The sequence below is a fragment of the Nomascus leucogenys genome, chromosome 17 (assembly GCF_006542625.1).
Source record: "Nomascus leucogenys isolate Asia chromosome 17, Asia_NLE_v1, whole genome shotgun sequence".
Lineage (NCBI taxonomy): Eukaryota > Metazoa > Chordata > Mammalia > Primates > Hylobatidae > Nomascus > Nomascus leucogenys.
Window position 1 is genome coordinate 65,337,795 of NC_044397.1, and position 17,223 is coordinate 65,355,017.

Consider the following 17,223-nt stretch of genomic DNA (forward strand, 5'->3'; position numbering starts at 1 on the left):
TCTCTTGTCTCAGCCTCCTGAGTAGCTGGGACTACAGGTGCCCGCCACCATGCCTGGCTAGGTTTTTTTTTTTTTTTTTTTTTTGTAGTTTTGGTAGAGACGGGGTTTCACCGTGTTAGCCAGGATGGTCTTGATCTCCTGACCTCATGACCTGCCCACCTCGGCCTCCCAAAGTGCTGGGATTACAGGCATGAGCCACTGTGCCCGGGTTGTTTTGTATTTTAGCAGAGACAGGGTTTCACCACGTTGGCCAGGCTGGTCTCAAACTGCTGACCTCAGATGATCCACCTGCCTCGGCCTCCCAAAGTGCTGGGATTACAGGTATGAGCCACCATGCCCGGCCTCCCTCCATCACTTTTTAATCTATGCTACTTCTATTATAAAATATTTATAATCTGCCTAAAATACTTTCTGGAACAAAGCAAATTATAAATAAAATAACTCAATCACTATGGTGTAAAGCCATTTAAAGCAAATTAGTGTTATCACTCTTGATCAGTTTTACATGTATCTGTACAATACTGACACTAGGTCTCATCATTCCTGAGCCTACAGATTAGAGAAACAACCTAGCATTACTGCAAATAAGGTGAGGGAAGAAATATGTACTGAAAATTTATTTATATTTAATTCTCACAATCCTAAGCATGTTATTAGTCCTCTTTTACTTTTGAAGAAATAAACTTAAGAGCATATGGGACCCTAAACCACAAGCGCAGGAAGTAGCTGAGCTGGCATCAGAACCCAAGCTTGTAAGATTCTAAAGGCCACACACTTTTCAGTATACTCCATTGCCTCATTATACTCAGATTTGTTTCCTTTATCACAAACTTCCTTTCATTTTCTTCATGTTTAAAAAGAAATTAATGCTATGAAATCAAAATTGAAGCATCTTTTTATTTTTTGTTGTTTTATTTCTGTTTTTTTGAGACAAGGTCTCTCTCTGTTGCCCAGACTAAAGGGCAGTGGTGCAATCACAGTTCACTGTAGCCTCGACCTCCCTGGGTTCAGGTGATCCTTGTACCGCAGCCTCCCAATAGCTCGGGCTATAGGTGTGTGCTACCACACCCACCTGATTTTTGTATTTTTTGTAGAGACGGGGTTTGGCCACATTGCCCAGGCTGGTCTCAAACTCCTGGGCTCTAGTGATCCACCTGCCTTGGCCTTCCAAAGTGCTGAGATTACAGGTGTGAGCCACTGTGCCCGGTGAATCTCTTTATAAAATTATAAATATCTTAACAAAACAAAAGCATGCTGAAATATATAAACTAGAAAATAAAAATTTCTCCTCCCTAGTCTTCTCGAAAGTCCATGTTCAGATTAACAATTTGAGTCTTTTGTTTTACCTAAATGAGCTCTCAATATAGCCTTCTGTAACTATTCATGCTGCTTTTCCATTTATCTCCAAATCAACTATCTCCTTTTTTTTTTTTTCTTTTTTTCTGAGACATAGTCTCACTCTGTCACCCAGGCTGGAGTGCAGTGGCACAATCTCGACTCACTGCAACCTCTGCCTCCCAGGTTCAAGCTACCTGACACAGGATGCTCCTGCCTCAGCCTCCCAAGTAGCTGGGATTACAGGCACACACCACTGCGCCCAGATAATTTTTGTATTTTTAGTAGAGACAGGGATTCACCATGTTGGCAAGGCTGGTCCTGAACTCGACCTCAAGTGGTCTGCCCGCTTTGGCCTCCCAAAGTGTTGGGACTACAGGTGTGAGCCATCGTGCCTGACCAACTATTTCCTTCTTAGTAACTGCACAGCATGCTATAAAATGAATAAACCAAGCTTTCCCCCCATATGGTTCACTGAGAACACATTCCTAAAAAAAAAAAAAAAAAACAAATATACTTATGCCTCAGTCTTTATTACTTTGCCATTTCTTCATTCAGATCTCTGCTCAAATGTCACTTGAAGGGAGATACCTTTCTTGACCCTCTATATCATTTTAGCTCCCATCATTTTCTGCAAGTTAACTTTTTGATAAAAAGCTGGATACTATTTGCAAACACTTCCCTTAGAATTCTTGGATTAATATCTTACACAATTTTTTCTTTTTTTTTTTTTTTGAGACAGAGTCTCTCTTTCGCCCAGGATGGAGCGCAGTAGAGCAATCTCGGCTCACTGCAACCTCCACCTTCTGGGTTCAAGCAATTATTGTGTTTCAGCCTCCTGAGGAGCTGGGACTACAGGTGCGTACCACCACGCCCAGTTAGCTTTTGTATTTTTAGTAGAGATGGGGTTTCGCCATGCTGGCCAGGCTGGTCTTGAACTCCTGACCTCAAGTGATCCACCCGCCTCAGCCTCCCAAAGTGTTGGGATTACAGGCATGAGCCACCATGCCCGGCCTAATTTTCATATTTTTAGTAGATATGGGGGATGGGGGGACGTTCACCAAGTTGGCCAGGCTTGGTTTCAGACTCCTGGCCTCAAGTGACCCTTCCACCTCAGCCTCCCAAAGTGCTGCGATTACAGGCATGAGCCACCGTGCCCGGCCTAATACCTTATAAAATTTTTCATGCTGTCTTTGTCAAATACTGATATGTGTGTCATACTGATTTTGTAAAAGAAAAGATTCCAGGTAGTTGTATTTCCTATGTAGTTTATTTATTTATTTTTTGAGACCAATTCTCACTCTGTCACCCAGGCTGGGGTGGAGTGGTGCGATCTTGGCTCACTGCAACCTCTGCCTCCCAGGTTCAAGCAATTCTCATGCCTCAGCCTCCCAAGAAGCTGGCATTACAGGTGTGTGCTACCATGCCCGGCTAATTTTTGTTTTTAGTATAGACGGGGTTTTGCCATGTTGCCCAGTCTGGTCTTGAACTCCTGGGCTCAAGTGATCCAACTGTCTTGGCCTCCCAAAGTGCTGTGATTACAGGCGTAAGCCACCGCACCCAGCCTGTAGTTTGGAGTAATGGTTAAAAGTTTAGATCCTAAGGTAACACCTAGCAGTGTTTAAATCTCAATTTTGCCACTTGCTGGTTGTATGACCCTGGACAAATTCTTCACCTCTCTAAGGTTCAGTTTTCTTAACTATAAAGAGAAGACATAGGGTTGTTATGAAGCTTAACTGAGATAATTCAAGTTAAACTCCTAGAATAATGCTGATATTGTATATAAACTAAATAGATGTTAACTATCTTTAATAGAAGCCCTAGTTTCCAATACAATCAGGGCCAAGGGTTGGCTGGTTGGGTTTAACAAAAAAAAAAAAAAAAATGGGTTAGAAAGAATCGTTTAAAAAAAAGGTTAGAAGGAATCGTTTAAAAAAAAAAAGATACACAGATATATAATTTAAACATTTTATTTTAACTGAAAGTTTATAAATGTACATTTGTTTTCCCATCTTCTGACAAAGGCCAAGGCTTTCTCTTTGAACAGAGGATTCACCGAATGGAATTCTGTATTAGCTCTCTTGTACAAACCACACCCATAACACATCATCAAGGATTTTTAGTTTTGATTTCTTTAAATAAATCTAGAAATTAAAAACACTTTCAAAGCAATCTAATACCACATCTTAGATTTTTATGACTTTTCTAACTTACACAATTACTTGTCCACCCCTAATTAGACAGCAATGTCTTAAAGTTTTTGTAAAGCACTGTATCTATGCTTAAACTATGTAATTATAATAAAAATCATAAAAATTGAAAACTAACAACCACCTCCTGTTCAGCATACTCTTCAATTGGTAGGATAAATACATAGTCTTACAAGAAAGTGATAGCCTACTAGCTACAAGCATTCAGCTTGCCATGTTATCAAGCCAGTTTTTCTTTACAGAGGGAATGAAGAGCATCAATTAATCTAATAAGACTCTTCAAGAGAAGACTGAATAAGAAAGCTTGTACTGCATTATTCTTATGTTCTGGAATAGTTTAAAGAACATAACAAGTATTGGTTTCTAAAAGATGTGCAATAATTTATCAAAGAAAATAAAGGGGCTGGTTTTTTGTTTTGGAGATAGGGTCTCACTCTGTCAACCAGGCTGGAATGCAGTGGTGTCATCAGCTCACTGCAGTCTCGACTTCCTGGGCTCAAGTAATCCTCTCACCTCAGCTTCACGAGTAGTACAGACCACATGCTCACACCCCAATGACTAGCTAATTTGTTGCTGTTGTTTTTGTTTGTTTGTTTTAATTTGTAGAGACAAGTTCTCACTATATTGCTCAGGCTGGTCTAAAATTCCTGGGCTCGAGTGATCCTGCCTCGGCCTCCCAAATGCGGGGATTACAAGCATGAGCCACTGCACTCAGTCATTAATTCCTTTATACTCTCTTTTCATATGAAGTTAAACTAGTAGACTAATTTATATTGCATATATGTGTGAATAAACCCAAGACCAGATCATAGGTTTCTTCATAAATTCTACATTTTATGTATTATAATTCATTTTTATTTCCTGGGTTTATTTTGCTGCTTTTGTCTAGTTTGTCTGTAGAATGCTTAATTTGCTTTCCTTTTCTTATTTAGTAGTATATTTAAGGTTGTGATTTTCTCCTAAGCACAGGGTTAGCCCATGGATTTTTATACTTATCACTCTTTTTAAACTTAGATGTTCTAAAGCAAGCTTGTCCAACCCGCAGCCCACGGGCTGCATGCAACCCAGGATGGCTTTGAATGCAGCCCAACACAAATTCATACTTTCTTAAAATATTATGAGTTTTTTCTGCATTTTTTTTTAGCCTATCAATCAGCTATTATTAGTGTTACTGTATTTTATGTGTGGTCCAAGACAACTATTCTTCTTCCAGTGTGGTCCAGGGAAACCAAAAGATTGGACACCCCTGTCTTAAAGTTTGATTTCTCTTTAATCCAAGATTTTTTAGCATATGTAAATTTTTAGATAGTTAAGAGACTTTGTTGTTTCCATTTTTATATTAATTTCTAGTTTTATTCTATTTTAGAGAATTTAGCCTATAGTATTTCAACATTTTGGAGTTTCTTCTTCTATTAATATATAAATAACTTTTGTAAATGCCCAATTAGCATTGAAAGGTGTATTTCTTTTTTCCAAGAGTTATCAGTTCTTCTTAACCCTTTTTACTTGTCTATCACACAATTAAAAAGGTAAGACACATTTTGGGAGGCTGAGACACGATGATCACTTGAGCCCAAGAGTTGGAGACCAGCCTGGGCAACATAGAGAAATCCGGTCTCAAAAAAAACAAAATATATCACCCAGCATGGGGATGCATGCCTGTGGTCCCAGCTACTTGGAAGGCTGAGGCAGGAGGATTGTTTGGCTCCAGGAGGTCAAGGCTGCAGTGAGCCATGACTGCCCCAATGCACTCCAGCCTAGGCAACAAAATGAGATACTGTCTCAAAAAATAGGAAAAAAAAAAAAAAGTAACATAAAAGTTTTCTATGTTTCAGGTGAACTCCTTCCCTTCCCTTCTCCTTTTTTGTAATTTTATTAAAAGTGAGGCAACTGGCTGCTTTGGAGTTGAAGCACCACTAGTTTCTGGCTTTGGGTACTTCTGACTATAGCCAAGTTATCCCCAGAGAAGAAGCAGGCTCTAACTAGGGCACTCATCTTTCCCTGCTGTACCCTATAGTAAAAATCTTGCATAACCACCAAAAACGTCAATAGTAAGATTTTTAGTTTGATTCAATTTGACTGTTTATGATATGATGTTGAGGTCCTTCTCTGGTTACTATTTGTTGCTTTATGTTCATTTTATTCAGTCAGGAAAGTAAAATTCTGTAAATCTGTACCCCTACCAATATCTTTCCTAAAAAACTTCATATATATTTTGAAACTTTCATGGAAATTTTATAAGTTGCATGTTTACATTACATATGAAACTGAAGCCCCCCACCTTTTTTTTTTTTTTTGAGACAGAATTTCGCTCTTGTTGCCCAGGCTGGAGTGCCGTGGCACAATCTCGGCTCACCGCAACCTGCGCCTCCTGGGTTCAAATGATTCTCCTGCCTCAGCCTCCCAAGTAGTTGGGATTATAGGCATGGGCCACCACACCAGGCTAATTTTGTATTTTTAGTAGAGACAGGGTTTCTCCATGTTGGTCAGGCTGGTCTCGAACTCCCAACCTCAGGTGATCCACCCACCTAGGCCTCTCAAAGTGCTGGGATTACAGGCGTGAGACACTGTGCCCGGCCAAAGCTGATTTTTAAAATTAAAATTATTTTAAAATATAAGATGGGCTGGATGAGGTGGCTCATGCCTGTAATCACAGCACTTTGGGAGAACGAGGTGGGGGGCGGTCACCTGAGGTTGGAAGTTCAAGACTAGCCTGGCCGACACGGTGAAACCCCGTCTCTGCTAAAAATACAAAAATTAGCTGGGCGTGGTGGTGGGCACCCGTAATCTGAGCTACTCGCGAGGCTGAGGCAGGAGAACTGCTTGAACCCAGGAGGCAGAGGTTGCAGTGAGTGGAGATCATGCCACTGCACTCTAGCCTAGGTGACAGAGTGAGACTCTCTCTCAAAAAAATAAAATAATAAAATAAAATAAAAGATAAAGAGAAAAGCGACTAAAATGTATGAGTAATTGCTTATGAACTAGGTCCTATGATAGGCTCCAAATAATGAAGGCCTATGCTAGGGGGTATATGCATGTATTTTAGTGTGTATATGCACATATATAGACACGTAAATACACATAAAAATATATGTGTATTTACAATAGAGTATTTTTAAACAATACCCCAAAACATTAATTTTTCATTTCTGTCATAATTAAAAAATATATATCTACCATTCATTCTCCCCTACATTTACTCTTCCTTGCCAGTCTTATCTTTTGGGCCTCAAGTCCTTTCATTTAAAAACACGCACACATGCACGCACGCATGTACACATACACATACACCCACCCAGGGGCTTTGATATCCTTAATTTCACTGGAACAAGTATCAAAGTGCCTACATTTCAGTTTGTCCTCCATTTAGCAGTCATAAGCCCTCCAGAGAACCATGTTGTTCTCTTCCTGAAAAGACAAGCTTGAGAGAGTTTAAATTTCCTGTGGAGTATGACACTCTCCCAATTCCCACCAATATTATAATCAGCAGCTTACCTTATTAATTCTAGTTGTGCAAGTTCCTGATTTGCTTGAAATATAGGTTTTTTAGTGAAGAGTTCGCCAAGGATACAGCTAATGGAAAAAATACCCGTCATTACCAAATGATCTATTTTAAATCACTACCAAAAGTTTCAAGTAAAATAAACCAGCAAATAAGGCTATCTTACCCACAGCTCCATACATCAATGGCTGGTGTGTATCGTTCTTCTCCCAGTAGCAGTTCAGGTGGACGGTACCATAAAGTAATTACCTTGTTAGTATACGGCCGACTAAAAAACAGAAAACAGTCTTTAGAGTCAGTATTTGTTGGAATAAGAGAGATTCTCTGAGGAAATATTATTTTATTAAAGTAATCCCTATAATCCTAACTAAAAACACTTTCATCTGCCTAGTAAAAAATACAGACATCCAAAGGTATCTAATATATGATCATAAAATGTATGTGAGGGAAATCTATTTAACTAAAAATTCCCTTAATATATGAAGATAAAAACAAAAAGTAGTTGACTGGTAGGCTGGGCACGGTGGCTCACGCCTGTAGTCCCAGCACTTTGGGAGGCCGAGGCTGGCGGATCACGAGGTCAGGAGATCGAGACCATCCTGGCTAACACGGTGAAACCCCATCTCTACTAAAAAGAAAATTAACTGGGCGTGGTGACAGGTGACTATAGTCCCAGCTACTCAGGAGGCTGAGGCAGGAGAATGATGTGAACCCGGGAGGCGGAGCTTGCAGTGAGCCAAGATGGCGTCACTGCACTCCAGTCTGGGCAACAGAGCAAGACTCCATCTCAAAAAAAAAAAGTAGTTGACTGGTATTAACTGCAATTTGGTCAAAGCAAAGCTTTAGTATCAACTCAATTGTTGAGTACTGTTTTTCCTTTCCATAAAAACCTTTAATGGGATTAACTGATTTAAAGAGCGTTGACCGGTTCTGATCAAATCTTGTAAATTACTAATGGATGACAAGATATAGTTTAAATAGAGACCACCTAACAAAAGTTTTCAATTGATCATATTTTTGGCAATTTTCCACTGATTCACATACCCACTGTAGTGTGTGAACAGAAAAAAGCACACAAATGCAGAGTATAGTACTTGAGGTCTACTCTGCAAAGTAGCAATACATATGGTACTTTATCAAATAATTCCTTTATCACCTTCCGAAAAGAGGACATAAATATACTGCTACCTCTTTATTTGCCACAAACAAGATTATTTAGTCAAGTTATATTAGGGTCAGGTTTGACTATAACAGCACAAATTATCTGGCAATGTAAAGTGTTCAACGCTCAGAGAATGGTCACGTTCTAGCTGATTGACACGCTTGAAGAGAATCCTAAGTAGTCAGAGGAGGTTCTTCGGCTGATCTGTAGTTACTTACTGCAGGGAGATCACATATGCATTCAGATCAGCTATAAACATCTCTTTATATCCAGATGTTTTCCAAATCACAAGGACTAAAAAGCCATAGGCCAGAAAGGCTGTATTCCAAGCCCATTTACCTAAGCTTGGCTTGGTCCTGGACCAGTCTTGTTAAGGAAATGGAGCATTCAATTTAGAAAGCAATTCTCTCTTGCCACATATAGATTTGCAGTTCCAGGCAGTGTAAGATGTGCCTGACCTGCTCTGCCCCCATCCAGCCAAATTTCTCCAACTTAAGCACTAGTATTATAAAACTATCAATTTGGGCATTATAGCATTACCACAGATAGGACTATAGTTAACAGTGCTCCAAAGCTAGCAAAAACATTTGACTGTGGTAAAAACTGCAAAAAGAGGACGGCATAAGATGAATATTTTTAATAGTAAATTAAGATTAGGTTTTTCTAACATTATTAATGTATTTTTCTCAGTGATTTTTATCTTCACATAATGAGCAAGTCTTTTAAATTTTAGCTACTCTAGTTACACTGAACTTTATAATTCTTTAAAATTATGCTCACCTCTTTATGCTTTACCTTTTTTTTTTTTTTTTTTTTTTTTTTTTTGAGATGGAGTCTCACTCTTGTTGCCCAGGCTGCAGTACAGTGGTGCAATCTCGGCTCACTGCAACCTCTGCCTCCCAGGTTCAAGCGATTCTCCTGTCTCAGCCTCCTGAGTAGCTGGGATTACAGGCACCCGCCACCACGCCTGGCTACTTTTTGTACTTTCAGTAGAGATGGGGTTTCGCCATGTTGGCCAGGCTGGTCTCAAATTCCTGACCTTGGCCTCCCAAAGTGCTGGGATTATAGGCGTGAGCCACTGTGCCCAGCTGCTTTACCCCCTTTTAATAAAATCCTTTCCCTATTTTCCCATTCAAGTGCTATACTTCCTTTACAACACAGTAAAAGATGCATATTCATAAAGTCTAATCTCTATTAATATATTTATTAATATATTAATATTAATATATTAATATATTAATATATAAAATATTAATATATTTATTTTCACATTCTTAAATTTACATCATACGTACCTGTCTTTAACTCCCTATTTTGTATTTTCCCAGAAAGTTAAAAATCCTCGTAACATTCTTTATTATGAACCTCAAACACAAAGCCCAGAAAAATGCTGGGCACAGGTCAGGCACCTTAATGTATATTGCCCTCTAACTTTAGATGACACATGATTAACTGGGTGCAAGAACAAAATTTGTAAAAATTATGACAACTAGTTTCTCAAACACATCAAGGATCTATGAGTATATCAAACCTAAACAATGGTGTTATAAAAGTGCAACTGGATAACGAGGCTCAAGGAAATGTTTAAATTTATGTAAATCTATCTACAAATAGTTAATTTTTATTTTACTTTAAAAAATATTTTTAGTGTCTTGTATTTTTAAAAAAATCTTTTAAAAAGTATGTTGTAGAGAAACTAAACAAATTCAGGTGACTAAAAAGGAATATCTAAGTAAAAGATTATTTTATATATTGCATATCAAATTCTAGGCAATATGTAGCATCATCTAATGCAATATTTAGCAGTCACCTTAGCAAACTAGAATATATTTTATTAATTGCTATAATGTTTTATTAATTCAGATGTGAAAATAGTAAGTTTTCAAAAATGATTAAACACAAAACCACATGAAATATATTTCTAACTGTACAGAAAAATATTTAATGTATACTAATTAATGGCCTTTCCAAATGCTTAGTTTCTGTTAGACAAGAAACAAGAACTAGGCAAAATACTGAGAGAAAACATTCAACTGTAAAACTTAATCTAGGAAGCTGAATTTTAAAACACTAATGTAATTTCAAAAGTATGGAAATTCTTTGATTTATGAAGCAAACAAACATTCAGACTGATACATACTTTTTTTAAAACAAAGAGTACCACACTCTAACAATTATTTTTACATTCAAGGAAGTGTCAACGGAGTAGAGATCAAAGACTATCTGTTCATTGACAGATTCTAATACTTTGCCTCTAAACAATCCCAAGAAGGTTGGGTGCAGTGGCTCATGCCTGTAATCCCAGCACTTTGGGAGGCCGAGGTGGGTGGATCACGCGGTCAGGAGTTCAAGACCAGCCTGGCCAAGATGGTAAAACTCCATCTCTACTGAAAATACAAAAATTAGCCAGGCGTGGTGGCATGCATCTGTAATCCCAGCTAATTGGGAGGCTGAGGCAGAAAACTGCTTAAACCCTGGAGGCAGAGGTTGCAGTGAGCCGACATCGTGCCACTGCACTCCAGCCCGGGCGACAGAGCGAGATTCTGTCTCAAAAAACAAAACTAAACTAAACAAAACAAAACAAAAAACAAAAAGCAATCCCAGGAATTCCAGAGATGGAGGGCAGGGAAGATGAGATATGGTTATGGCCTTCCCTACCTTAAGGCCTGATAAGCTGCACCGTATCCACAACAAACCAAGCAGTGAGATAAGGAGTGTGCCCCTTGGCTGGCACGTTTACAACCTCCTATTGGTCTAGATATATATAGAAAAACAGAACAAAATCCTAGATCCTTGAAGTATTTGGGGGTTCTGGATAATCTCAGTTAAAATTTATAAAGCAGGGTTGCTGCCTTTGTTAAAGACCATTCTAGGTGAAAAAAAAAAATCACATAAAATGAAATACCTAAACTAGCTCTAAAATGTTTCATTTTTCAATAACATATGATAAAGTCTATACTTCTTCTTCCTGCTTAAAGGCAACCCCCCATGTACTTCTTTTATACTATAATTTATACTGTTTTGAGACAAAGAGAGTCTTCAGTAAACTAAATTCATCATATACACAAAATGCCATGTCATCTTTATGACATTCATAATCCATTGCAGAAAAATCTATCAAACCTACAAAAGAAATCTGGGATCCATTTTCTAACACGTACCCAGCTTTTGATGTCAAAAATCCAGGTGTCATTCTTGATTCATCTTTCCCTCAAATTTCCAAACAACTTCCACCAATTCTACATCCAAAATAGATCCCCAATCCAAATACCTAGTCCAAGCCATTATTCTTTTCACGGGTATGACCACAATATCTTAACTGGTTTCCTGGCTTCCATCTCTAATCACACCCCCCTGGCCTGCCCATTTTTTTTGGTTGTTGTTGTTTGTTTTTTGTGTTTTTTTTGAGATGGAGTCTCGCTGTCGCCCAGGCTGGAGTGCAGTGGCGTGATCTCGGCTCACTGCAGGCTCTGCCCCCCCAGGGTTCACGCCATTCTCCTGCCTCAGCCTCCCGAGTAGCTGGGACTACAGGCGCCCGCCACCTCGCCCGGCTAATTTTTTGGATTTTTAGTAGAGATGGGGTTTCACTGTGTTAGCCAGGATGGTCTCGATCTCCTGACCTTGTGATCCGCCCGCCTCGGCCTCCCAAAGTGCTGGGATTACAGGCGTGAGCCACTGCGCCCGGCCTGTTTTTGTTTTTATTATTATATATTTTTTTGAGACAGAGTCTCGCTCTGTTGCCCTGAATGGAATGCAGTGGCGCAATCTTGGCTCACTGCAACCTCTGCCTCCTGGATTCAAGCAATTCTCCTGCCTCTGGAGTAGCTTGGATTACAGGCATGCACCACCATGCTCAGCTACCCTTAACTTCTTTTCAGTTTTTTTATTAAGCATAAAACCAGGTATCAACTGCTTGCTTAAAACTGCCCAGTGATTTCCCACTGCAATCAAATAAAATTTAAACTTTACTTCCGTTGATAAGACTGTACACCAAGGATCTTACCTCCTATTACACTGGGCAACTTTTGACCTTAAACCTCCCAAGTCTGTTCCCAGGCCGTACTGACTTCCTTCTCCTTTGTACTTGGAATGTTCTTGGCCCAGGTCTTCATTAAGTTTTCCCTTTCTCATCACTCTGGTCTTAGCTCCAATTTACTTCTTAAAAGAGGCCCACCTTAACTACCCTAATGAAAATTACCCAATTATCCACTACCACCCCTACTTTGACACTATAGTCGTTATTTTATTTGCTTTGTAGCACTTAGCTATTTTAAGTTCCTCACCCTACATATGCATTGCCTAACTTATTAATACTTTCATACACCATAACTACATAACAATAAACACAATCTTTTCTCTCATGCTCTTTCCCCCTTTCTATTTGAACTCCTGTTTTCCTCCTTTTGATATCTTCCAAGAAAAATAACTTTTAAATTCCTCTATCATCACAGTGCTATAGAGAAACAAAACCAATTTTTTCCCAACTGATGCTGTCATCTTACTAAGATCAACTGTCTTACTTGCCCATTCTTATTACGCAAGCAAATTTAGAAGTCCTGTAAGTACCTACATTATTACCTTTTGCTACAAACTGCATCTCTGTTCTTTACTGTCTCAGCAAACAGCCTCATCATTCGTGGCAGATACTCATAGCTGCCCTCTAAAAATCTGTTATTCCTCCCTTCTATGGCAGCTGTCCAGCTCCGCTACATTTCCCATCCTCACTGCAGTTAGGTGTGGCCACATGACCAAGTGCTCTCCAGTGGAACATAAGCACATGTGATAAGTGCCATTTCTAGGCCTGGCTCATTACTCTCCCCCCTCCTCTTTTCTCACTTCTGGCACCAGCCTTGGAAGGCATGTGTAGAAGATGGCAGATCTTCCAATCTTCTTCTCTGAATAGCTGTATTGAAGCAGTCACCATTTGACTTGGTGATATGGTTAAATAATCTTAATTGTGCACTGGGGTAAGCAACAACCACTCAAGATTTTTTTTTTTTTCTTTTGAGACAGTTTTGCTCTCATCACCTAGGCTGGAGTGCAGTGGCGTGATCTCGGCTCACTGCAACCTCCACCTCTTGGGTTCAAGCGATTCTCCTGCCTCAGCCTCCCAAGTAGCTGGGATTACAGGCGTCTGCCACCACACACAGCTACTTTTTGTAGTTTTAGTAGAGATGCGGTTTCATCATATTGGCCAGGCTGGTCTTGAACTCCTGACCTCAGGTGATCTGTCTGCCTTGGCCTCCCAAAGTGCTTGGATTACAGGCGTGAGCCACCACGCCCAGCCACCACTCAAGATTATTAAGTGAGAAATACATATATAAACTTCTCATTCTTTAAGCCACTAACTTTTGTGGTTCTCTTTGTTAACAAAAGTTTAGACTATACTAATCAACAAATCATTCATCCAGTTGCTTAAGCAGAAACCTTACAGTAGGGGGTGGAGGCAGGGATGTATCTCACAACACATTCAACCATCAAGTTCTAACAAGTCTACATCCTTATGATATAATTAATCTGTCTTTCCAATACCTGTGCCCATTCCTTGGCTCTAGCTATAATCATCCTATTTAGATTTACTGCAACAGCCTTCTTAAGTGATTGTTCTTGCTTCCAGACATATAAGGCCAAACCACTTTCCAAAGTGCAGTCAAAGTGATAGTATGAAATGAAACATGAATATGTTATGGCTATAGTACACATTGCTTCCATCTAGAGAATACCTACACAAGGCCTATAAAATCCATTATCATTTGGTTTTTGTTCCAATCACACTAAACCTTCAGTTCCCTGAGGGGGGTGAGCAAATGTTCATTTTCCAGAGAAAGGGGATAAAGCTGGGGAGAGAACAGAGCTGGCAAGAAAACTTTAAAGAAGTTAGTGGTACTTCAATTGTATTTTAAATATTTTTAATACATTATTTTTTAAAAAGCTTTTAAAAGGCAACAATGACAAAAGACAATGAAAATGACCGTTACTAAGGACAAGGAAAAACACCTGATGATTTACTCAAAAATTTTCCATAATAGGTACCATGCCTCACTTTCTACCTCTCTAATGAAAAAGAAGCAAATATTGAGAAAGTGTGCAGACAGAAGTATTTAATCATAAAAGCAAGTTCCAACGTAGGTGGAGTTAGAAGAGAATAAGGACAATTTCAGGTATCACCCAATTCAGTAATATAGTATACTATCAAACAAAAATCCATGTTATGATTAGGATGCTAATATTAAATCTCGTTAACTGTTTACAAATGTAAAGACAAAAGTAAAAGAGACTGAAACTATGCTTTGGCTCCAGGAAATTTAAAGCTCAGGAAAATTAAAGCATGTTGTAATATGAAAATACATTATCCAAAGATAGACAAATAAAAGAAAATCCATCCGGGCGTGGTGGCTCATGCCTGTAATCCCAGCACTTTGGGAGGTGGAGGCCTAAGGATTGCTTGAGCCCAGGAGTTCGGAACCAGCCTGGCCAACATACTGAAACCCCACCTCTACTAAAAATACAAAACAAATTAGCCAGGTATCACGGTGCATGCCTATAATTCCAGCTGCCGAGAAGGCTGAGGCATGAGAATTGCTTGAACCCAGGAGGCAGAGGTTGCAGTGAACCTAGATGACACCACTGCACCCCAGCCTGGTCGACAGAGCAAGACTCTGTCTCAAAAAAAAAAAAAAAAAAAAAAAAAATCCAGAATCCTCAAAAATGAGTATTTCAAACTTGCACTATTAGATTTGGCTACCAACTGTCAACATCGTAGAGATGATCTTGTTTAGATCACACAAAGAAGCAGCAAACTGATGTGACACTACATATACGTTGCTTTTTTCTTTCATGGATTAAAAAACAAATTACATTCTTGTGGTGTGTCTATACCCAGTATTTGCACAAAAAGCAAATTAACTCACAGTGAAAAAGAAACAGGACTGAAAAACATATAGTCAAGTTCTTAGATGTTATCAAATAAATGTGTATCTACAAAAAAGAAAAATCTAAAAATGAAATGAACCACTCCAGTTTATTTACATAATTAGATCAATTCCAAACAATAAACTCAATAACCCAGGAAAACACACACACACAAACACACACACACGCGCACACACACACACACACACACACACGGTCCTTCTGCCATTAAATTGGAAAAACAAAATTTAGTAACTTCAATAAGTTGTTATTGGATGGCAAGGAACTAAACTTTGTAAAGACCCAAAAATAATGGTCTCAACGTTAACAATTGTGCATTTCAATTTCTACTTTTTTTAAAATAGAGATCTCACTATGTTGCCCAGGCTGGACTCGAACTTCTGGGCTCAAGTAATCCTCACATCTTGGCCTTCCAAAGTGCTAGGATTACAGGCAAGAGCCACCAAGGCCAGTCCTTCTGCTAAATACTTTCATTTGTAAATCTCATTAATATTTTTGAAAAGAAGGCAGACACTATTTCTTTGTCTGCCAGGAAAGTAACACCTTAGAAAACAAAATCAAACAATTCTTTTGTTTTTCCTTAAACCTTAAGTGATTAACCAGGTATTAAAATTTAAAGTCAGGCCAGGTGCCGTGGCTGACCCCTGTAATCCCAGCACTTCGGAAGGCCAAGGCGGGTGGATCACCTGAGGTCAGGAGTTCAAGACCAGCCTGGACAACATGGTGAAACCCCGTCTCTACTAAAAATACAAAAATTCGCTGGGTGTGGTGGCAGGCGCCGGTAATCCCAGCTACTTGGGAGACTGAGGCAGGAGAATCGCTTGAACTCAGGAGACAAGAGGTTGTGTTGAGCCGAGATTGCGCCATTTGCACTCCAGCCTGCGAGACAAGAGCGAAACTCTGTCTCAAAAAAAAAAAAAAAAAAAAAAAAAAGGCATCAGACTTTAATATAACTTTCATGTGAAAAATTACAGGTAATTTTAAATATTTGTTGCTATCAAAATATTTTTTGTTTATAGATTTCTCATTAGATATTTCAAGAGCTTTCAAACTGCTTAAAATATAATTAAATCCAATATAATGAAGGGAGATTCAGAAGTAGAAATATCACATAACTTGCTAACCTGCTGGAAGATTAAAACTATAGCATACCTCATTTGTCAAAAATATTATATTTGGAGGATGCAAAGACAAAAAGCAAAATTCAGCAGACCTTTTACTACAAAAGAACTCTAAAAATTGTCATCAGCCTAATGGTACCTCTAAAGCGGACTTGAGAGGCCCCTAGAGTTCTCTACCTGGAAGATACTTCTAGGTAATCAAGGCTGAATTCAGAGTCTTACCAGAGAAGCACTCCCATATAATGAAAATAATCTTTCTGTCAAAAGATCCTGAGCTCTACTACTTATTGGTTGTGTGATCTTGCAAATGCACTTAAATTTTCTAAACTTCTGTTTCTGTAACTTTAAAATGTACATAAGAATAATGATACCTACATCATCCATCTCAAACAACTTTCTTTTAAAATAATTCTTGTGAAAGGAAATTATGTATAATAAAGTTATGTACACAAATGTTAGTTGTTTGCTCTTTCTTTTCCCTTCTTTTTTAAAAAAAAGAAAAATGGTAATATAAATTATAATCATGTACTATAAATAATACATAGAATGAATAATATACTCTAAACACATAAAAGAAGATGTGCCCCATGATGCCTGTGGGATTCAGGACAGATTTCAAAGGAGGTAGGGCCTGAATTGCACACTGAAAGAAAAAAAAAACAAATTTGTCAAACTCAGGTGGGAAGTATAATTACATACAAAAGGAACAGCTTATGTAGATTCACAAAGGCATTCAAGAGCACAGCAAGTTTAGGGAACTACAAATAGTTCAACATTGCTATTATCAGGGGGGCTGGAATGGCAGAAGAACATAAGGGAGAAAGACCAGAGGGCGGAAAAACCAATACAATTCTATTTACAATGGCCTATATGACAAGGTGACTGGAAACCTTTAACTAAAACAGGAAATAAAGGAAAAGGAATAGACATTTTTCTGGGGAATGAAATAAATAGGTTTTG

At 38.7% G+C, this 17,223-nt stretch overlaps 1 protein-coding gene across 4 annotated transcripts in view; it reads right to left on the minus strand.

Annotated features, from left to right (window-relative positions):
• CDK13 (cyclin dependent kinase 13) overlaps positions 1 to 17,223 on the minus strand; it is a 145,407-nt gene that overhangs the window by 24,073 nt on the left and 104,111 nt on the right. For all 4 annotated transcript variants that reach the window (XM_030795675.1, XM_030795674.1, XM_030795671.1 and 1 more), the window contains exons 8-9: positions 7,214 to 7,315; positions 7,041 to 7,118 (exon numbers count right to left, since the gene is read on the minus strand). In XM_030795675.1, the coding sequence (XP_030651535.1) occupies positions 7,041 to 7,118; positions 7,214 to 7,315 (180 nt within the window). The remainder of the gene's footprint in view (positions 1 to 7,040; positions 7,119 to 7,213; positions 7,316 to 17,223) is intronic.